We start from the raw sequence: 24,311 nt of genomic DNA on the forward strand, positions 1-24,311 counted from the left end.
TGGTAACAATGCTTCAATCTTTACCTCGTACCATACACAGCTAAGTTTTTAAAGTGGTTGTAAACCCTTACAGACCACTTTTTGCTACAGGTAAGCCTATCATAAGGGAGCGACGTCATCGGCACATGCGCACTGACACAAACTGAAGCAATGGCACGTATGTGCCGTTGCTTCAGTGAGTGTGCCGTTACCGCGTGCATGCACGGGAGTGACGTCATCGCGGCTCTGGACAATCACAGCACTGGAGCCGCGATACCCAGAAGTAACTCGGAGCGATGTTGCCAGCCAGTGCTGTGTAGGGCACCGCAGCGAGGACTTCGAACTCAGGTATTACATAATGAGCTAGTATGCTATGCATACTAGCTCATTATGCCTTTTTCTTGCAGGTGTTAGCATTTTTTGATTTTTTTTCAAAGTGGGTTTACAACCACTTTAATATTTCAGAGTGAAGAAAATGAAAAATAAGATTTTTGAAATTACCGTAGAATCTTTTTCTTGGAGTCCTATGAGGGACACAGGGATGGTTTGGTTATATTGCTTCCTTCAAAGGTTGAACACTGGAGAAAAGAAAAAGTTGAAGCCCCATAATAACCCAACTTAACAGACATGTCTCAGTTTTGTGAGTAAGCAGTACTTAGGACCAAGACACAGAGGGGTGGGACCTGTGTTCCTCAATGGGCACCAAAAATAAATAAGATTTTACAGTAAGTAAAAAATGTATTTTTCTTGTGGGGGACATCCAAAAGCGATGTAACTTGGGGGTAGGCAACAGGCACATCCAATGGATGGGGATATCTCAACAGAAGAGTTTCTGAAGGAATAATTGTCTGAACAGCCAATTAAAAAATTGGGGAGCAATCTGAAAATTACCATTATGAGGAAATCCACCAAGAAAGAACCTGGTGTTGTTAAGCAGATTAGGTAGCATAATTACGGGGTGATTTGTCTTATAAGGTAATGAACCTCTAAGTCAGCGTTTCTCAATCTTTTTCCAGTTGGGACACCTTTAAAAAGTATTTTCAGTCTTAAAGAGGATGTAAACCCGAAATGTTTTTTCTTTTTTTTGATGTCATAATGTAGAGTATAAGATTTCCTATCATTTGAGCCCCGGCTTGCCACAAAGAGTTAATCCAACTCTGAGCAATCCCCTTTTATTGTTCAGTGAGATAAAACTTGACAAACAGAGAAAAACTTTGTCAAATCCTCCCCCTTGCTGTGAATGACAGGTGATTTACATATCTTGTGCACTAGCCTAAGACATGCGTTATTTTTTAATTCCCACCCCCACTCCTTTCTTCAGCAGCTCTGCAAGGTTTGGCTATTCCACACCTCAGCATGATTTGGCATGCTGAAGTCATATGGTTACTTTCCTGTCTTTTCACTGGATGTTAGAGATCATAGCAGAAGTTCAGTGTAAGAAATACACAGAAAATTCATATTGACAAGGGAGTGTAGAGGTGGGCGGGGAGTCTACTGACATCACGACTCCACCCACCGAGCTACAGACAACAGACCCACCCACAGAATCTGCAGTATCAAATGCCTCTGAAAAGTAATCTGAGCATGGATTGCTTTTTCAGAGGATCAGCAGTCCTTTCTGCCATTACAAACATTCCCTAAATAAGCAGTTCTGATAGTATCGTAATAGGGGGTCAGGATTAAAAGTAACATACATACATATAAACACACACATACAAACACGTGTACAAACAAACACGTACACACACACAGACACGTGTACACACACACACACATAAAGACACGTGTACACACACAAACACGTGTATAAAGCCTTTTAAAGAGTTCTAGCACAGTACCTTGTTCACACAGCTGGGTACTGCGCTGTAGGGTGAAGCAGAGAGAACAGCACACTCCCCCTCCCTTTACTTTCCCTTCACTTTCCCAAACCCTAGGATATGCAGTGCTCGGATACGTAATTCTGGACCCCTTATGCCGCGTACACACGAGCGGACTTTACGGCGGACTTTGCCCGGCGGACTGGATTTCGTCGGACAATTCGATGTGTGTGGGCTCCAGCGGACTTTGTTTTCTCAAAAGTTGGACGGACTTAGATTTGAAACTTGTTTAAAATTTATCCGTTGAAATCGAGTCCGGTCGAAAAGTCCGCCGTCTGTATGCTAGTTCGACGGACAAAAAGCCACGCTAGGGCAGCTATTGGCTACTGGCTATGAACTTCCTTGTTTTAGTCCGGTCGTACGTCATCACGTACGAATTCGACGGACTTTGGTGGATTGTGTGTAGGCAAGTCCGTTCATTCACAAAGTCCGTCGGAAAGTACGTCGAAAAGTCCGCCGGGCAAAGTCCGCCGTAAAGTCCGCTCGTGTGTACGCGGCATTAGGGTAGGAAAGTCACATAAACGTGGTAAGTCTCAATCAGGGATCAACCTGCTAACTGGGGTTGAAACAGAATGCCCCTAAGCCCTTGAATATAGAAAAAGGGAGAAAATAGGTCCCTGTTGACCTCTGGATAAATAGGTTAAATAGGTTACCAGCTTAGAGCTGATCTTTCAGGAAAGTACAGAATTAAAAAAAAATGTGCCAACCACAGGGCTGCTGCCAGGACTGGATTTTCAGCATGCTGCTTCTCTCCACTGCATTCATCTCTAAAACATATATAAAGCATGTAAAAGGCACAAAAGAGGACAAATAGTGCGCTTTGTATATAGTTTTTGATACTAAAAAGGTCAAAAACGCTCACATTATAGGATGACTCAAAGTGCTATCAAAAAATGCTTAAACAATAAAATATGGCTCCTTGTCTGTCTCCCCACGCAACAATCCCCATATAGTATGGCTACAGGATGACGGCAAAGGTATAGCTCCGCCCCCCTATAAGTGTTATGTCCGTGAGAAGGACATTCTTAGTAATCCTAATGATTGTTTACAGGTTTTAATTTGATGTGGACATTAAATTGGCTTTTATAATTAATGATTAATTCTATGGAGTTGCACTACACCATTTTTGTGTATTGTTTTACCCTTACAAGAGTGACACAAATGTACAAAACAAAGTGCAACGTCCATACAAAAAAAAAAACGTAATGGTAAGTGTTAGAGGTGGCACAATTCTACAAGCATTCCCTTTGCTGGGAACAGTGATCAAATCTCTAAAACGCAAATATTGTGCTTTACACCATGTGTTCAAATAGACTTACTAGAGAGTTATGACCCTCGCATAAAAGAGTGGTCATAAAAAGCTTTTGTGTAAACCAGCTCAATGCTCCTCCAATCTCCTAACAACCCCCGGGGTGGATGGAACGAAGAACTGAAAATCCTCTCCAGCTCAGGAAGATTGGTATTTCATGTAGAAATATAAGACAATAAATTGAAATCATTAAAATAAACAGATTATTTAAATAAAATTGTATTCAAAGTATGAAGTATTCACAGCGTTGCGTATCCCGAAATGCCAGTATCCAAGATGGCCGCCGTGATGAGTTCTCTGGCTCCACTCGAAAAAAAGATGACTTAATGGTCATCCCTTCCCCCATGTTTTGCAAAAAGGGCAGCTTTTTTAGGTGAGAAGAGTTAGGTTACTTTAAGCAGGCCATACAACTAAGAATTTTGGTCATTTCCTGGTGAATGGGATAAAAATCGATCAATGGGTGGCCCTGTTGGCCCCCTTCTGTCTGACATCTTTTGAAAAATTGAAGGAGGTGGGCAGTAAATTGTTGGCCAATTAGTGCCTGCATCCAGTTAGATGCAGTCACTGTTCTGCGTGGATGGAGTAATTCGTTAGATTTTTTGCTCCTCTAGCGGAACAAAAAAAATAGAATAATGAATGCCAAGCTTTAGAAAACAGGGGCCTTGTATGAGGCAGATGATACAAGAAGGGTGGGGGTGTCCCATAATCTACTTTAGGCAGCATCACACTGATTAGTGGTAGACGTTCTATGTATAGTATATGGGATACCTGCTTTCTTTACTTTTGCTTTAATTTATGTTTTCACACACCTAGGCATTGGTGTGGTTTTTTTTTTTTAAGAACTCTAAGGTTTAGCTTAGGAGTTTGTTATCGGGTCTTAGCGTTGCGAGCGCATTGGTTTTTTGCATAGAGACTGAGGACACAGCAGATCCAATCCTAACCAGTCAATGTGTCAACTCTTTGGATAATGCGCATGAATCAGGGAATTGGTCCTCTGCTCAGGCCAGTTAATTTAATAACAACCTTTTCACAGGCATGATACAACCTACAATACAATCTCCGAGAGGGAAATGCATTTTACATTATAAGTAAAAAGCAAAATGAAAAGAAGGCAATTGAATAGCTATTGTCCTATCCAACTCACACCATTATATGGCTAAACATCCAGCCTCAAGGCATACATGGAAAAAATACTTTCTTCCCTAAGAGGGGGATGGAAGAAGAGAGGCTATATGATCATAAAGGAGTGTGGACTGCTGAGTCAAAATTAAAGATAATTTTATTAAATCACAATTCATCTAAAATCATAGTGCTGCATGCAGCCACCCAGTGGGGAATACTAAAATCTAACAAGCCGAGCGCCTATTGGCGTGCTGTTGTGTCAAAAGACACATTGACACAAAACATAAAACAAATAACAAAACACAATACACAAAAAAAAACAAACGTTCCGACGCCAAATTAATTGGTGCAAGGGGACACTTCTAATAATGTAAATACCGTATCAAACTAGCAAGGGAAGTTTAGGCAGTGCCACAATGCATCAATCCCTTTGGAGGCTCGAGCTTAGGATAGGGGAGCAGATGGAAACAGAGAGCAAACAGAATTCTATGGGGTTCTGGACTAAAAATTGGATACTGGGCGAGGAAGATCCCATGAATAGTTATTAGGGAAAGTGGGTGGCTAATGCAATTATTTGCACTCATGTGCTGGATCTTGGTCAGGAACCCCTCTCAATCAGCCAGAGACTGAACATAACTGTTTGCTGCTCTTCACAGGGTTCCACCCTAATTATTGTAATTACTCAGTCTGTCCAGCATTTGTGATGACGTTGAGGAATGGTGTATAGAGATTTATGAGGCTGGGCTTTGGGGTTAGCAGAAAAAGTATTGGTTACAAGTAGAGCACTTTAGTCTTAATCAATGTCTGCCGGTACTTTACCGTTCCCATGGAATCCCCGGTCCTCAGGTCTTAGTCCATCGCGCTGGTTTGGATCCAGATTGTAAATTATCTCGCTCCCGTGCATACCCCAACAGGGATGTGGCGACCAGGTTGCTTTGGCTGGATGTGCAGCTGCGCGTGTATTGCCAAGCATCAATATTCCTCTCCTGGCTTCCTGCTACTCCAAGTGGGGTCCGAGCAGACTTGTGAGTGTATATGTGTGGATTTTCCTATTCACTGGGTGTTCCCATCCAGAGCAGTAGAGATCCTCCTCTATGCTCGCCAACACTGTAGGGAATGAGGTTGTGGCGTCCGGGTGGTGATGACTTTAACGCATTTCGCTGTGCGTATGCGTAGCTTTGTCTGGACATCGGGCAGGTATCTGAGGGCTCCTTTTCAGTATTTTCTCAGCTCGGCTGGAGCTGCCCCTATTCAAATCTTTTAAAGGAGCGTATTATGATGTGTGATGTTGTAATTGTGCTAGCAGAAATGTTCATAATTTCAAATGACAAATATCAGATCTTATATCTGTTCCTTTCAAAATAAAGGCGGAGAGAAGTGTTTGTTCATTAGCAATGATTTAAATCCATTTTGAACAGTTAACCCCTTGATCGCCCCCTAGTGTTTAACCCCTTCCCTGCCAGTGACAATTTACACAGTAATCAGTGCATTTTTATAGCACTGATCGCTGTATAAATGTCAATGGTCCCAAAATAGTGTCAAAAGTGTCCGATCTGTCCGCTGCAACGTCGCAGTCACAATAAAAATCGCAGATCGCCGCCATCACTGATAAAATAAAAATAATAATAAAAATGCCATAAATCTATCCCCTATTTTGTAGACGCGATAACTTTTGCGCAAGCCGATCAATATACTGCTTATTGCGATTTTTTTTTACCAAAAATATGTAGAAGAATACATATTGGCCTAAACTGAGGAAGAAATTATTTTTTTTATATATTTTTGGGGGATATTTATTATAGCAAAAAGTAAGAAATATTGCTTTTGTTTCAAAATTGACACTTTTTTTGTTTATGGCGCAAAAAATAAAAACCACAGAGGTAATCAAATACCACCAAAAGAAAGCTCTATTTGTGGGAAAAAAAGCATGTCAATTTTGTTTGGGTACAGCGTCACTTGACCGTGCAATTTTCAGTTAAAGCGTTGGAGAGCCATATCGCAAAAAAGGGCTTGGACAGGGGGCAAATCCTTCCAGGGCTGAAGTGGTTAAAGATATGCTTCTCCTTCATTGACCAGAGTTTTTTCCAGCCAATGTCTACTGACGACCTTTTAAAGAAAACTACAGTTAGTTCATTAGAGATAGGATGGTATCTGGAGGTTTGTTTTGTGTATTTTGTTTTGTTATTTGTTTTATGTCGTGTGTCTTTGACACAACAGCATGCCAACAGGCTTTGCTTGTTCGAGCACTATGATTTAAAATGAATTGTGATTTAATAAAATTATCTTTAATTTTGACTCAGCAGTCCACACTCGTTTATCATCCTATAGCAGGGTGGATTTGATTTAAATCAAGTCGATTTAAAACCTGATTTAAATCACTAGTAAAAAGGCTTGACTTAAATCAACTCGATTTAAATCATAATTTTTAAAATAGCAACTGTCATCTCTGTCCCACAGCGGCTCCTCCTCTGACCCGCTGTCGACTAACCGACAGTCCCATTCACTTTAATGGGATGGCTGGTGATGCGGCACTGACACAACAAGGTGAGGGACATGGTGGCAGTAGGTGAGTGGATGCCCACCAACAGGCGCTGCTATGACGGATCTGAAATGACAGGTGCGCTTTAAATGTAAGAACTCATTCTTGCTGGTAGTTAGAATCTTTAATATTTGCAATCAAAATGAAGGTTTCCTATTTAGAATAATAAGCTGTCAGGTTAGTAAAGCGATATCAGAACCGATTCAATCATAGTTTGTAGTGTACATAGATTTGCAAAACAATGGGATAAAGGAATATTCCTGAAATTTGTTTTATCTCATGGTTACTATGACGTTGTGTGAATGCACCAATGCAGTGCATGTTATCTCAGCTTGCAGAGCTTGGATTCATAGAATGAGTTTACAAAAAATGTAAATATTGCAGAATATACAGCCTCATACTACACAATTAAGCTCCAGTTCATGCAGAATAAACTCAATTATTCATGTATTTTAAATAGAAAACTATCTTTAGATAAATTTGATAAACATTTAAAAAAAAAAAATCGATTCAAATAAAAAAAAACAAAATCTGATTTTTTCTAAAAAACTCATTGATTTATATCCACCCTGTGCTATAGCCTCTCTTCTTCCATCTCCCCTCTTGGGAAGGAAGCATTTTACACTATAATCATGACAGTATGAAGTTCAAGACGTTTTAAATTAAAAAAGAAAATTGTATTGTAAAAAAAAAAAAAGACACTTTTACTGACTTTTAGTCAACCATGCTAGCAAACACTGGACCAAATGTCTCCAATTCTATTAAAAGAACAGATAAATAAATGTATTAATTTTTTAGGGAAGGTTATGATGGAGGGGAAGTTTAAAAACCTGCTGGATCATTTCAAGTGTTTTGCTCTATAATAGGAATTATAATATTACAAAAATATTATGAGATTATATTATGTGGACATATGAAGTATGGTTAGTATGTTCACTTATTTCAGTACACTTACATGGATAGCAAAAAAGTAAAAATAAAAACCTCTCAATTCAATACGAGACATGAAGAGGCTTAAATTGCAAAACATATTTGTCTTTGTAAAAGCACTGACAGCCTGAGAATGTAGGAATTAGTCTGCTGAATTACACTTTCTGCTGTAAAATACCATTTGGGATGCCAACGGTGTCACTGCTGCTCCACTCTGATTTGGACTGAGGGGTCATGCAACACATTGCTTCCAGATACAGGACTAGTCCCTCTGGTACAGAAGGAATGTAATGCTCAACAGCTAGTCACAAAATATGGATGCCTCAAAAGAACGAAAAAAAACAGAATGCAGTTCCTGGCCAGCTTCTATCCAGTGTAAGCAGGCGGAAGTAATGAAACCTCCTGCTAACCCTGGTGGGGACTGCAGCCTGCTGCAATGGAGGCATTGTCACTGTGCCATTTCACCACGGTCTGTTCAGCACTGGCATCAGCAGGACCTGGTGTGCAGCTTGAGACTCCAGTAAACCAAAGATACAGTTCTGAGGCGACCAGTCACAACATACAATTCACATGGGTGACTGGGTCAGACCACAACTTAAAAAGGCAGAATTATATATATATATATATATATATATATATATATATATATATATACATACACAGTTGTGTTCATAAGTTTACATACCCTGGTAGAATTTATGATTTACTGCCCATATTTCAGAGATTATGAATGATAACACAAAAACATTCCTTTTACTCATGGGTTAGTGTTTGGCTGAAGCTATTTATTATCAGTCAACTGTTTTTACTCTTTTTAAATCATAATGACAACAGTAACTACCCAAATGACCCTGATCAAACGTTTACATATCCCAGTTCTTAATACCATGTATTGCCCCCTTTAACATCAATGACAGCTTGAAGTCTTTTGTGGCATTTGTGGATGAGGCTCTTTATCTTCTCAGATGGTAAAGCTGCCTAATTCTTTTGGCAAAAAGCCTCCAGTTCCTGGAAATTCTTGGGCTGTCTTGCATGAACTGCACGTTTGAGATCTCTCCAGAGTGGCTCAATGATATTGAGGTCAGGAGACTGAGATGGCCACTCCAGAACCTTCACTTTATTCTGCTGTAGCCAATGACAGGTTGACTTGGCCTTGTGTTTTGGATCATTGTCCTGTTGGAATGTCCAAGTACGTCCCATGTGCTGCTTCCTGGCTGATGAATGCAAATGTTCCTGCAGTATTTTTTGATAACATACTGCATTCATCTTGCCAACAATTTTGACCAAATTTCCTGTGCCTTTGTAGCTCACACATCCCCAAAACATCAGCGATCCACCTCCGTACCTTTCATCATAGGCCTTGTTGACTCCTCTCCAAATATAGCGTTTATGGTTGTGGAGAAAAAGCCTAATTTTGGTCTCATCACTCCAAATGACTTTGAGTCAGAAGGTTTGAAGCTTGTCTCTGTGCTGTTTAGCGTATTGTAAGTGGGATACTTTGTGGCATTTGTGTAGTAATGGCTTTCTTCTGGTGACCCGACCATGCAGCCCATCTTTCTTCAAGTGCCTCCTTATTGTGCATCTTGAAACAGCCACACCACATGTTTTCAGAGAGTCCTGTATTTCACCTGAAGTTATTTGTGGGTTTTTCTTTGCATTCTGAACAATTTTCCTGCCAGTTGTGGCTGAAATTTTATTTGATCTACCTGACCATGGTTTGGTTTCAACAGAACCCCTCATTGTCCACTTCTTGATTAGAGTTTGAACACTGCTGACTGGCATTCTCAATTCCTTGGATATCTTTTTATATCACTTTCCTGTTTTATACAATTCAACTACCTTTTCCCACAGATCCTTTGACAATTCTTTTCCTTTCCCCATGACTCAGAATCCAGAAACGTCAGTGCAGCACTGGATGGAAGATGCAAGGGTCTGTCAGGAGTCCAGAAACTCATTGACCTTTTATACACACACACTAATTACAAGCAAACAGATCACAGGTGAGGATGATAGCCATTCAAACCCCTTTGTGTCAACTTGTGCGCATGTTATCGGGCCAAAACCACCAGGGTATGTAAACTTTTGATCAGGGTAATTTGGGTAGTTTCTGTTGTCATTATGATTTAAAAAGAGTAAAGACAGTTGATTGATAATAAATGGCTTCAGCCAAACACTAACCTATGAGTGAAAGGAAAGTTTTTGTGTTATCATTCATATTCTCCGAAAAATGGCCAAGAAATCATACATTCTGCCAGGGTATGTAAACTTATGGGCACAACTGTATATCTGCCAAGTAACCCACTTAAAAAAATAGATACCAAAAAGTTAGTGAGCTTGTGCACAATAGTATTCTAGTCTAACAATAAACCCATTTTGGTTTTAATAATGACTGAATATTTTACACAATAAAAGCTTTGCTGTACAAACAGCATGTTGTTGTATTCTGATATAACTCTGAAATCATTCCCCTAATAAAGCGTACCTTTGCTTCAATTCACATTTTTTTAAAGCTGCACTCCAGGCTGATAAAACACACCATTTAATCCAGTTATATATTCATAAGCACTGAATGCATTTTACATACAGGTTTCAGATGTACGTAAATCTGTCCTAATAATTTTCCCCATAATTCATAGTTTAACACATGTAGCATACAAGGTTGTCAAACACCTGGTTGAGCTGTGTTGCATAGGTGTCTAGCCAGTGATTTTGCATGCCAAACTGTTCATATATTTATATTTATTTAGCTGTCTGCCTGGAGTTCTGTCTTCCATACATGTGAATAAAGGTACAAAATATTGACTTTTATAGCAGTGTCACAATTTGTAACCAGACTGAGACATGCATTGCTATTATAAACATAATTATGGCATGGTGGCAGTGGCGGAATATAAGAGCTAGAGAGCTGGCGCAAAATTGAAAAAAAAAAATGAGAAAGACAGGGCATCAGAAGTGGAAGAAAAGAAAAAGGAGAGGCAGAATAGACTTATTAAGGAAGCCTGTAGGTTGAAGTATGACTCATTTACAAGTACATCAGGCTATTAGAATTTAATGCTGGATGGGTGTAATTTAGTCATAGGTTTTTTTGGGTTGCATTGACCATTACTAAGAATGCTTGCACTTTTTCTTTTATCATACAACTGTCAATCTGGCTTTTCACAAAGCTAAATCTAACTGTCAGTAATTACCAATTTTTGCAATGAGCTTTGTTACCTTAATACATTTTGCATGAAATCGAAACTACACTGCATCGGCACCACAAATCAAAAACGCTATTTAATTTGTTTTTAATATTCAAAGCAAGCTTCCCCATCCATCCAAGTCTCCATGCTTTATTTTGTTGAGAAATCACTTTGGAAAACACCCACTAGCATTTATAGTCGTGGCCATCTTAAGTAATGGCAGATGGTTCATGTAGCATTTACTTCCTGGAATCCATCTGCCCTGTGTGCTTAGCTGAGAAAACCTCTCCTTCCCTCCTGAAGACTCCTGGGATGTATAACATAATTTGCCTAGGCCAGAAACCAGGAAGTAATTGAAGAAATGTGCAAGTAAATATAATATACCTTTCTATCTATTTACTAATGCTAGCAGCATGAGGATTACAATTAGTAAATGTTGAAAGCAAGTGAAGTTGCACTTTAAGGTAATTAATGCAGTCTTCTAGTGATCCAGCGCTGTGTCCATCCGCAGTCCTTCTTTCCCCTCTCTCTGCTCTCAAAGTCATGGCTATGAGCAGCAGGAGCCTCACAGTCAAATCCTGAGAGGAGGGAGCACGGGGCGGGGACCAAGCTGGGTTGTATGCATCTATGGACGCACACAGCTTTTTTTGTGATTTTGCCCGCCCATGTGCTACATAGGAAGTGGCACAGGAGGGAGCAGGGAGTGCAAGCGGGTTCCCCAAAAAGATGAGGTTTGGGGCCGCTCTGTGCATTACCCTTGCACAGAGCAGGTAAGTAAAACATCTTTTATATTTTAGTTTAAACAAAATTGACTTTGCAACCGCTTTAATTCAATATGTGTGCTGAGTTTCTGAGCTTCCCCACTATGCAGTAGATTATATAATGCAACCCAGAAAGCTGTCAATGTTGGCCTCCAGGCATGTAACATACCTCCTCTGGTGTTTCACATCTAGTAAAAAATATATAAATAGGATACACAGGAAGATCACAGACACTAGGTACCACTGCACTAGTTGGAGTAATATGTATGCTTCACTTCTGCATGTTGCGCTTCATGTGCACTTTAGATTTGTTACCACTGAACTCCATGCAATGTGTGCTTTGATAGAAAACGCATAAAGGATATAGCGAGCAGTTTTTTTCCTGCTACATGCCCACAATAAGCAGATGTAAACAGGATTTTAGACATATGACTAAATTTGTTACCTTTCAAATAGATTTTGCACAGGTCAAGTTATGGAAGGCTTAACCAAATATAAAATATAGGTATAAAGTCATACAACTTTTCGTTAGGATAACACAGAACTATCAAATATACTTCAAATGCTCGCACAAGCTTAAGAGGGTATAACACCTTCTGTTTGAAGCTAAACACTTTTGTAAACTTGCAGCAAGTACATATTCGCATATATAGTATCAAATTATATAATAAGAAAAGAAAAGGAAACCAAAAATATTCAAACACCACAAAACAAACAGTATTAATGTATTATAGACTAAATTTGTTACCAACAGTTTAGTATGAGGAGAGATCTCAGTCAGAAAACACTACACAGACATGGCTTGGTCATGAGGAGTCTGGTTTTGTTGGACGTAAACTATCTAAAGTTATTGTATACAACGAGTGCTTTTATAGTCATTAAAAATGTAGAGGTTTTGTTTTAATTTATGTATTCAGTTTTTAAACTATTAATTAGCTATAAAGTTTTTGCTTAGGTGATTATTTTAAGTTTCTTGAAGTACTGCACAGATCAACAGTAGGGATGAGCTCTGGCGTGTTTGGATTCTATTCCAAACCCAACAGGAAGTGGTCACTGTACTGGGCCAATCATAAGCAGCTGAGGCATTCCCCCTCTCTGCAGCCACACATAACACAACCCTTTTATACATGGCAGAAATCCCTCGACTGCTTACATTCGGCACAGTACAGAGGACTGCTTCCTGGAGGGAAAGTTCAGGGAGGTTTGGAGAAGGAACCAAACACTCCTGAGCTCATGCCTAATCAACACCACTTTCTGTCAAAAATCACAGTGCAATATTACCTAAACCTTCCATTTTAGATTGTAAGCTCTATCGAGCAGGACCCTCTGATTCCTCCTGTACTGAATTGTATTGTAACTGTACTGTCTGCCCTCACGGTGTGAAGCACTGCGCAAACTGTTGGCGCTATATAAATCCTGTATAATAATAAAATAAGAATTATTTGCATGCACAGAGCATGCTATGCAGGCAACCTCATCTACATATAGGTTGAGTAAGGTTGCAGAAATGCAATTTGCTTCTTTTGTGGATATCATGCAAACAGCTGTTGGGAATTTGAGTACAGATTTTCACAACACTATGTTAACCAATGAGTAGTACACCAGCGTAATGCACTTGCAAAACTCTGACATTCACAGACATGATAGGAATTGTAGTTCCTGAACAACTGGAGGGCCATCGTTTGGAGGCCCATGCTTTAAAGTATGAACAACAGCACAGTGCTTATGCTGTGTAATTTGTCCTTTCCTATCATCTAAAATACCTGGCTGATACTGCCCCCCCATGTAAACTAACCACGTTTATCATGGCTGCTGAGCCCAGACACCGTGGTCTGTTTATGTGCCTCTATCAGCCAGCTGTCTCTCCTTGCTCCCTCTCACCCCCTCCTCCCTGCCTGTCAGCTAGTGTCAGTGCCTGGCACCTCCCCTTCTGCTGCTATAATAACTTTGTAATACTTTGTGATACAATCACATGTGTTAGATAACGTTATGTGCTCCAGTGTATGTGCCTTCTGAAAAAAAAACATGCCGCTTTATACCTTCTTTCAGAGCGCCACTCGGCGCTCACATGACCGCCCGCCGCTCTCTACCTCCTCTCCTCCTGGCTGACTTCAGCTGGGATTCTCAGCCCCTCCCGCTGTAGTTGTCAGATCGGGAGAAGAAAGCAGCGGGCAGTCACGTGAGCGCCAAGGGGCGCTCTGAAATAAGTTATAAAGCGGCAAATTTTTTATAAAGCACATACGCTGGGCACATAACTTTAACTCAGGGGATCCTAGGAAAATAACAAAGTGGTTTACAACCACTTTAACATGGATGACACTGCAGAGGGAGCCAAAACAACTTCAAATATAGGTCAATTCAACATAACAGATCTTCAGTGCTATTTCAGTAAAAACAATCCTTCAATACAAATAACTATGATATAATATACATCATACTTTGGGTGTCAATTCACAGCAATATTATCATCTTCTGCAACATGCGATAGCACAACCCAACTCACCAAAAGTAAAGAATGTACAGGGATCAAACATATGCTCTCACCCTTATAATATTAAAGCCCATTTAAACCTTCAGTTTGAAGAAGCTAAATAAAATCCAGGTTCATTAAAACAAAAAATGCGCAATGCTTACAGTTCATTTACTTTCAAAAGCAGCTACAGCATGAGCAGAAGAGCCTGTCTTCCGCCAGCGGCTGCAAAGTGGGACTTTTGCTAATTTTAAATGAAAGCTTAGTTGGGCTTTAACACCTGAAATATTTCTCTAGGAACATTGACTCCTACTTTACAATGCTTTTTTGTTGGGTCAAAAGCAAAACTTGGCTATCACAATCTTTACTATGCCATTTAGCACAGCCTCAATAAAGCAAAGCATGTAACTAGGGATTAACCTGTACCAAAACACTAGTGAAAGCAGCAAACTGTGATCCCAAAGTAAAGCCAAAGAATAAATCACATAAGGGAGGTAGGAATACTCTAAGCATGCAGCATGGGGTAGATCTCATAGTACTTCTAGTATGTCTGATACAGAACTCTACATTTTTTTCCTAACATCTATATGTTTGCTTTATTTTAAAGCAGTTTTTAGATACTATAATCTAAAAGGCTAGAGAAAAGTACTTTTTTTTCCCAAGCAAAACAATCATTTTTGGGAAGCACACCAGAAGAGAGCATTTATGAGCCTCTGCCATTTTGCTCATGAGCCATCTCTAGTTTCACTTGACCTGAACAAAACAAGCACCAATAAAGCGCTACTGCTTGGCAGCATAAGCTCTTAAGAGAACAAAACGTCCCACTCTATCAGGAAGAACCACATCTGTGAGCCAGCAAAGCACATAATTAGGTTGGTGATTAAGTGATTAGCCATCTTCTGCCCAGTTTTGTTGCAATAATAAAATAGGTCTTACAAGCTACATGAATTCAGTATACAAACTACTTAAGCGCTTTTCGACAATTACACACTCTGGTAATTCAGTTGAAATGTCCACCACAAGAAGTAGATATAGAGAAACAAATCTTTTACCACAGTTCACCTATTTACAAGAGTGTTCCATTGCATACATAAAACACACTGGTTGCTTTTACTAGAATGATACCTCTGCATGACTGCACTGTTAAAACAGGTGTGTTGGAGAAAAACATGCCAGGAAAGGACAAACAGCCACGGTAATTACATACAGTCATGTGAAAACATAAGTACACCCCATGAATGTGGTTGATCTTTTCAAAATCTTTGAACAAGAACACATTAGATCTTGAGTTAGACAGGGCCTACAAAAAAATAAAGATGGTAAACTTGAACAATGACACAAAATTTGTACCGTGTTCCTTTTTTATGATCTGAATTAACAAAAATGCAGTTTTGTCGTATGAAAAAGCCCCCATGTTTACCACCACTTAAAACCATGAAATTAGAATCCAGTGTTCCAGATAAGATGCCAGTGATCACAACCTCCCTAAGTCAGCCATAGACAGAGCAATTTGAAAATCGCTCAGCATAGTCAGTATTGATGTGGGAATCCCTCCGATGGAGCCATGGTGTTCTCCCTGGGGGTGGGGGGGTGGGGGGGGGGGTGGCAGGGGGGCGGGTAAGCCGTCCTCGCTTTGAGAACACAGTGACTATAACAGCTGCTAGCAATAATCGCATGTAAAATCCAACAAGCTGGTTGTACCCAAGTTGATCGATCAATCAACTTGGAAAAATTCAGCCTGCCTATACATGGTTCAAATCAGCAGGAACCAACCACAATTCAAACTGTCTATGACCAGCTTTAGGGAGTATGCAGGTGGAGCCTGTACTATTTAAAATTAAAGCATCTAGGGTCTAGTGTTTTTTTTTTGCTACAGACGTGTGGCGGCATCATGCCAAGATCAATAAAGCTGTCTAAGGAGATCAGAAAGAAAGCGTCTGGCGAGGAATTTAAAAAGATCACAAAATAATAGGAAATCAATCATTCCACTTTAAGGGAAAAAAAATTGACGTAGAGTTCAAACAACTGCTAATTTGTCTACAACTGGCTGGCTTAGCAAATTAAGCTCAGCAGCTAACTGTTGATGCTAAAAGAAATCTCCAAGAGTCGCAAAACTTAATTGCAGGGTTTGGGTAACTCTTGCCACAGCTAGAGTCAAAAGGGCATGTACTTAAAGGGGTATTAAACTCAAAAGCAAACATTATATTTCTGCTCACTAATTTTTAGATGTGATGGCTGCATTTTTTTCTTTTTTAGGTTTTCATTCATGTAAGTCTGTTTTTCAAAATAACAATTTCTTTTGCAGATGTATCAAGGTACAGGGATGTGACAAGCCTTTTACCACTAGCAGGAGTGCTTACAATGATCAGCTTTTATTTATGTATGTAATCCTTTATCCCAAAAAGAGAAAAAAAACAGCTTTCTGCAACTGCTTATAAAATGTTAGCTGGAGTTCAGCGTCAGTTTGTTAGTGTATTTAAACCTGCTAGTACAGTGGTCATCAACCCTGTCCTCAGGGCCACTAACAGGACAGGTTTGCAGGATAACTGAAATACATCACAGGTGATATCATTTGCTACTCAGTGATTGCAGTATTCTAGTTTGCATCTCCCCAAGGTAATGCATATAACCTGGCCTGTTAGTGGGCCCTGAGGACAGGGTTGATGACCACTGTGCTAGTACACTCTCCTCCCCCCAGACTGACAATGTTGCTGTCCAAAGGTTCCCCCTGTGCTCATTCATCCAGATTGGGGGCACTCCAATACAAGAAGTGTGTTACTGGCCAGATCACCAGGTGCAAACAGAGTGGGGGAAAAAGCCTAATAAAGAAAAGGAATGCAGCCACCACATCTAAGGATTGGTAAACTGCAATATATTACATTTTTCGTTTTGGGTTTAATACCACTTTAATCTTGCCCTAATCTTCACTAAACATCTTAATCTTCACTAAATCAGGCCATAAAGAATCATAACTTCTTGACATATGCAATCTGTTACAATTACTGTATATGCTTACCCCCAAAAGCCATATGAAAAAAAGCCATTTCTTACTTTTGGCAAAGTTGGCTGAAGAGCATTTTAGGAGACACGGGTTCCTTGCCTGCCTCTTTTATACTGTGCAAGAACAAGACCACTGCAGAGGTAAGTGGGCCAGGGTTGGAAAGACTGATCACCAAAGGATCCTACAAATAAGATGTATAAAAACAATCACCCAAAACATCCTCACTTCAAATTATATACAAAGAGACAGATTAATCGTTACAATATTGCAATCTCAATTTAACCCCCCTCACGATCTTAATCGGGCATTTCCACGATTCAGTGCAGAGCTGTTCTCTGCTCAATGCCAGATAAAAAGAAACAATGTATCTTTTGGTTCTTTTAGATCAAAGGGATGAACATGGTCTGTAAATGAGGGCAGTTTAACCACTTAAAGACTAATGCCGTGTACACACGAGCGAACTTTACGGCAGACTTTGCCCAGCGGATGGGATTTCGTCGGACAATTCGATCGTGTGTGGGCTCCAGCGGACTTTGTTTTCTCAAAAGTTGGACGGACTTAGATTTGAAACATGTTTTAAATCAATCCATCGAAATCGAGTCCGGTCGAAAAGTCCGCTCGTCTGTTTGCTAGTTCGACAGACAAAAAGCCACGCTAGGGCAGCTATTGGCTATGAACTTCCTTGTTTTAGTCCGGTCGTACGTCATCACGTACAAATTCGACGGACTTTGGTGGATTGTGTGTAGGCAAGTCCGTTCATTCAGAAAGTCTGTTGCAAATTACGTCGAAAAGTCCGCCGGGCAAAGTCTGCCGTAAAGTCCGCTCGTGTGTACGCGGCAAAAGCCTTTTTCTGACATTTGTTGCTTAAAAATTAACCACTTCAGCCCCGGAAGAATTTACCCCCTTCCTGACCAGTGCGTTTTTTGCGATTCAGCACTGCGTCGCTTTAACTGACAATTGCGCGGTCGTGCAAAGTGGCTCCCAAACAAAATTGACGTCCTTTTTTCCCACAAATAGAGCTTTCTTTTGGTGGTATTTGATCACCTCTGCGGTTTTAATTTTTTGTGCTATAAACAAAAAAATAGCAAGAATTTTGAAAAAAAACGCATCATTTTTTACTTCTTGTTATAATAAATATCCCCAAAAAATATTTAAAAAAACATTTTTTTCCTCAGTTTAGGCCGATATGTATTCTTCTACATATTTTTGGTTAAAAAAAAAAAAAAAATCACAATAAGCGTTTATTGATTGGTTTGCACAAAAGTTATAGCGTTTACAAAATAGGGGAAAGTTCTTTGGCATTTTTATTATTAATTTTTTTTTTACTAGTAATGGTGGTGATCAGTGATTTTTATCATGACTGCGACATTATGGCGGACACATCGGACATTTTTGACACATTTTTGGGACCATTGTCATTTATACAGCAATCAGTACTATACAAATGCACTGATTCCTGTGTAAATGACACTGGCAGTGAAGGGGTTAACCACTAGGGGGCTAGGGAGGGGTTAAGTATGTCCTGGGGAGTGTTACTAACTGTGGGGGGGGGTGGCTACATGTGACACGTCACTGATCTCTGCTCCCGATCACAGGGAGCAGAGATCAGTGACACTGTCACTAGGCAGAACGGGGAGATGCTTGTTTACATTAGCATTTCCCCGTTCGTCCTCTCCGTGAGGCAATCGCGGGTATCCCCACGGCGATCGAGTCTGCGGAACCTGCGACCCAACACGCAGAGCTCTTGGCCGGCGGCGCGCAACACAATCGCATGGCTGCAAATTCAAAGGGACGTACGGGTACGCCCATTTGCCCAGCCGTGCCATTCTGCCGACGTACATCGGCGTGCGCTGGTCGGGAACTGGTTAAAAACAGTATTCTTTGCTAGAAAATTATATATATATTTAGCAGAGACCCTTGATAATTTAATTTTTTTGTGCTGCACTTCTTTTAATCTTTGATTTACTTTCAGGTGTTGTGATTACCTTATAAGTGTTCAGCTGGCAAACAATTGTTTTTTAGCAATCTATTGTGTATTTGCACCGATTGCTCTTTCTGTTAAATAATTAGTCCAATTTATTTGTATAATGTGAAAGATAATGTTACGCTGAGAATCGTGATCATTATTCTAAGCAAAAAAATCGTGATTCTCATTTTATCCAGAATCGTGCAGCTCTACAAAGAGATTATATCTATTAGCAAAGATTTTATACTCAACAATCAAACAATCCTATTCTCTAGATACCCATTATACATCAAAATGCGTGTAAAAGAAATGTTTATTTGTAAAAGATCTTAAATTTAAATTGTGGAAAACAAAATCTTCCTAGAAATTTTTATAGGACATACTCAGGCTATACTTATTGTTGACTGAATTCATAGGAATCCCCCATGCAATCACATACAGTTGTGCTCATAAGTTTACACACCCTGGCAGAATTTATGATTTCTTGGCAGATTTTCTGAGAATATGAATAATAACACAAAAACATTTCTTTCACTCATGGTTAGTGTTTGGCTGAAGCCATTTATTATCAATCAACCGTGTTTACTCTTTTTAAATCATAATGGTAACAGAAACTACCCAAATGACCCTGATCAAAAGTTTACATACCCTGGTGATTTTGGCCTGATAACATGCACACAAGTTGAAACAAAGAGGTTTGAATGGCTATTAAAAGGTAACCATCCTCACCTGTGATCTGTTTGCTTGCAATTAGTGTGTGTATAAAAGGTCAATGTGTTTTTGGACTCCTGACAGACCCTTGCATCTTTCATCCAGTGCTGCACTGACGTTTCTGGATTCTGAGTCATGGGGAAAGCAAAAGAATTGTCAAAGGATCTGCGGGAAAAGGGAGTTGAACTGTATAAAACAGGAAAGTGATATAAAAAGATATCCAAGGAATTGAGAATGCCAATCAGCAGTGTTCAAACTCTAATCAAGAAGTGGAAAATTAGGGGTTTTGTTGAAACCAAACCACGATCAGGTAGACCAACTAAAATTTCAGCCACAACTGCCAGGAAAATTGTTCGGGATGCAAAGAAAAACCCACAAATAACTTCAGATGAAATACATGACTCTCTGTAAACATGTGGTGTGGTTGTTTCAAGATGCACAATAAGAATGCACTTGAAGAAAGATGGACTGCATGGTCGAGTCGCCAGAAGAAAGCCACTACTACACAAATCCCACAAAGTATCCCACTTTCAATACACCAAACAGCACAGAGACCATACTCAAACCTTCTGGCACAAAGTCATTTGGAGTGATGAGACCAAAATTGATCTTTTTGACAACAACCACAAAACGCTATATTTGGAGAGGAGTCAACAAGGCCTATAATGAAAGGTACAGAGGTGGATGTTTTGGGGATGTGTGAGCTACAAAGGCACAGGAAATTTGGTCAAAATTGTTGGCAAGATGAATGCAGTATGTTATCAAAAAATACTGGAGGAACATTTGCATTCATCAGCCAAGAAGCTGCGCATAGGACGTACTTGGACATTCCAACATGACAATGATCCAAAACACAAGGCCAAGTCGACCTGTCATTGGCTACAGCAGAATAAAATGAAGCAACAATCAAAAGTATGTGGCGCTAATCTAGGTGTACCACTCATAATAAATCGAAATTTCAAATAACATAAATCTCAATACTTCCTTAATAGACAATACTCAATACTTCCTTAATAAGCAATACTATCTACTCCCAATAGGGGGCAGCCAAACCAACTAAAATGTTAAATGCTGGTGGTCATTTCAAATAGAAATATATAAAATAAATCATCCAATGGATATAATATTCCTCAACCAAACTATGTGGAAACTGTGACCAAAGGTGATTTTAAACTCAGTGATAATGATGAAATAAAATATTATAGAATAAAATACCAATACCTCAAAAAGTGTCATATAATGTGCATAATTTTCCTCAACATAATAAGTAAAAGCAAAAAAAATTATTTAAATAATACCCAAAATAAATATTGCTGGTAAGTGGATAATACCAAACAACTATAATGCAATATTAAATATAAAATAGCGACTCTATTTCACATATGTAGGCAAAAGTGATCAAGTGCAAAAAAAGTGACATTTGTGCATAGCATATATATAAATGCGACTCTGGAATGAACTCCCAAAATCCAACACCTCTCCCACTCCAAAGTATTTCTAAATATACACTACCGTTCAAAAGTTTGGGGTCACCCAAACAATTATGTGTTTTCCATGAAAAGTCACATTTATTCACCACCATACGTTGTGAAATGAATAGAAAATAGAGTCAAGACATTGACAAGGTTAGAAATAATGATTTGTATTTGAAATAACATTGCTTTTACATCAAACTTTGCTTTCATCAAAGAATCCTCCTTTTGCAGCAATTACAGCATTGCACACCTTTGGCATTCTAGCTGTTAATTTATTGAGGTAAGCTGGAGAAATTGCACCCCACGCTTCTAGAAGCAGCTCCCACAAGTTGGATTGGTTGGATGGGCACTTCTGGCGTACCATACGGCCAAGCTGCTCCCACAACAGCTCAATGGGGTTCAGATCTGGTGACTGTGCTGGCCACTCCATTACCGATAGAATACCAGCTGCCTGCTTCTGCTGTAAATAGTTCTTGCACAATTTGGAGGTGTGTTTAGGGTCATTGTCCTGTTGTAGGATGAAATTGGCTCCAATCAAGCGCTGTCCACTGGGTATGGCATGGCGTTGCAAAATGGAGTGATAGCCTTCCTTATTCAGAATCCCTTTTACCCTGTACAAAGCTCCCACCTTACCAGCACCAAAGCAACCCCAGACCATCACATTACCTCCACCATGCTTAACAGATGGCGTCAGGCATTCTTCCAGCATCTTTTCATTTGTTCTGCGTCTCACAAACGTTCTTCTTTGTGATCCAAACACCTCAAACTTGGATTCATCCGTCCACAACACTTTTTTCCAGTCTTCCTCTGTCCAATGTCTGTGTTCTTTTGCCCATCTTAATCTTTTTCTTTTATTGGCCAGTCTCAGATATGGCTTTTTCTTTGCCACTCTGCCCTGAAGCCCAAAATCCCGCAGCCGCCTCTTCACTGTAGATGTTGACACTGGTGTTTTGCGGGTACTATTTAATGAAGATGCCAGTTGGGGACCTGTGAGGCGTCTGTTTCTCAAACTAGAGACTCTAATGTGCTTATCTTCTTGCTTAGTTGTGCAACGCGGCCTCCCACTTCTTTTTCTACTCTGGTTAGAGCCTGTTTGTGCTGTCCTCTGAAGGGAGTAGTACACACCGTTGTAGGAAATCTTCAATTTCTTTGCAATTTCTCGCATGGAATAGCCTTCATTTCTAAGAACAAGAATAGACTGTCGAGTTTAAGATGAAAGTTCTCTTTTTCTGGCCATTTTGAGCGTTTAATTGACCCCACAAATGTGATGCTCCAGAAACTCAATCTGCTCACAGGAAGGTCAGTTTTGTAGCTTCTGGAAGGAGCTAGACTGTTTTTAGATGTGTGAACATGATTGCACAAGGGTTTGCTAATCATCAATTAGCCTTCTGAGCCAATGAGCAAACACATTGTACCATTAGAACACTGGAGTGATAGTTGCTGGAAATGGGCCTCTATACACCTATGTAGATATTGCACCAAAAACTAGACATTTGCAGTTAGAATAGTCATTTACCACATTAGCAATGTATAGAGTATATTTGTTTAAAGTTAGGACTAGTTTAAAGTTAGCTTCATTTAAAAGTACAGTGCTTTTCCTTCAAAAATAAGGACATTTCAATGTGACCCCAAACTTTTGAACGGTAGTGTAATTGAAAAATTGTGACATAAAATGTGATCAAAGTCCAAGAAAATATTGCTTCATGCAGTGTGATTCGTAATGTCCGTACAAAAAGTTGGTAATACCATGCCAATAAGGTGACTAAGTGCTGGATTCATTCACTTAAAAACTGGTGCAGCACACAGGTGTTTCCCCCAGCCTCTCACCTCAATCAGCGGCCCCCAATAGGCCAAGTAAAGCAGAAGGTTGATGTTTCTCTGTAAGGGGTGATGATCCAACAGCTGTCCCCCTCTTCCACAAGGTGTGCGTGGGTCAGATTTTTCTCTACTAATCACCAGCGCTCACATAGACCCCAGAATGATAATAGGGAAGAAGGAGATGCTTCCATAGTGAAGTACTTTCAATACAGATTTATTGTAAAAAATAGTAACTTACATTTAAAACCAAAACTGTCAGCAGAAAATAGCAGCAGAGACGATAAAAGCTTCCGGGTACGGCCCTTTGGTAAAGTCACGTGCTGTGACGCAATGCGTCAGGGTAGGAGGAGCCAGGTGCCGACGCTTCTCGGGGACGGCCGTACCCGGAAGCTTTTATCGTCTCTGTTGCTATTTTCTGCTGACAGTTTTGGTTTTAAATGAAAGTTACTATTTTTTACAATAAATCTGTATTGAAAGTACTTCACTATGGAAGCATCTCCTTCTTCCCTATTATCATTCTGGGGTCTATGTGAGCGCTGGTGATTAGTAGAGAAAAATCTGACCCACGCACACCTTGTGGAAGAGGGGGACAGCTGTTGGATCATCACCCCTTACAGAGAAACATCAACCTTCTGCTTTACTTGGCCTATTGGGGGCCGCTGATTGAGGTGAGAGGCTGGGGGAAACACCTGTGTGCTGCACCAGTTTTCAAGTGAATGAATCCAGCACTTAGTCACCTTATTGGCATGGTATTACCAACTTTTTGTACGGACATTACGAATCACACTGCATGAAGCAATATTTTCTTGGACTTTGATCACATTTTATGTCACAATTTTTCAATTATATTTAGAAATACTTTGGAGTGGGAGAGGTGTTGGATTTTGGGAGTTCATTCCAGAGTCGCATTTATATATATGCTATGCACAAATGTCACTTTTTTTGCACTTGATCACTTTTGCCTACATATGTGAAATAGAGTCGCTATTTTATATTTAATATTGCATTATAGTTGTTTGGTATTATCCACTTACCAGCAATATTTATTTTGGGTATTATTTAAATAATTTTTTTTGCTTTTACTTATTATGTTGAGGAAAATTATGCACATTATATGACACTTTTTGAGGTATTGGTATTTTATTCTATAATATTTTATTTCATCATTATC

The 24,311-nt window shown here is 39.7% G+C and overlaps 1 protein-coding gene across 1 annotated transcript in view; it reads right to left on the bottom strand.

The window, feature by feature from the left end:
• The window catches only part of USP45 (ubiquitin specific peptidase 45), a 317,389-nt gene that overhangs the window by 164,159 nt on the left and 128,919 nt on the right, over nt 1-24,311 (bottom strand). The window contains exon 8 of the mRNA XM_073626986.1: nt 17,221-17,351. Coding sequence (XP_073483087.1) covers nt 17,221-17,351 — 131 coding nt within the window. The remainder of the gene's footprint in view (nt 1-17,220; nt 17,352-24,311) is intronic.

This window comes from Aquarana catesbeiana, linkage group LG04 (genome assembly GCF_042186555.1).
Source record: "Aquarana catesbeiana isolate 2022-GZ linkage group LG04, ASM4218655v1, whole genome shotgun sequence".
In the NCBI taxonomy this organism is placed as follows: domain Eukaryota; kingdom Metazoa; phylum Chordata; class Amphibia; order Anura; family Ranidae; genus Aquarana; species Aquarana catesbeiana.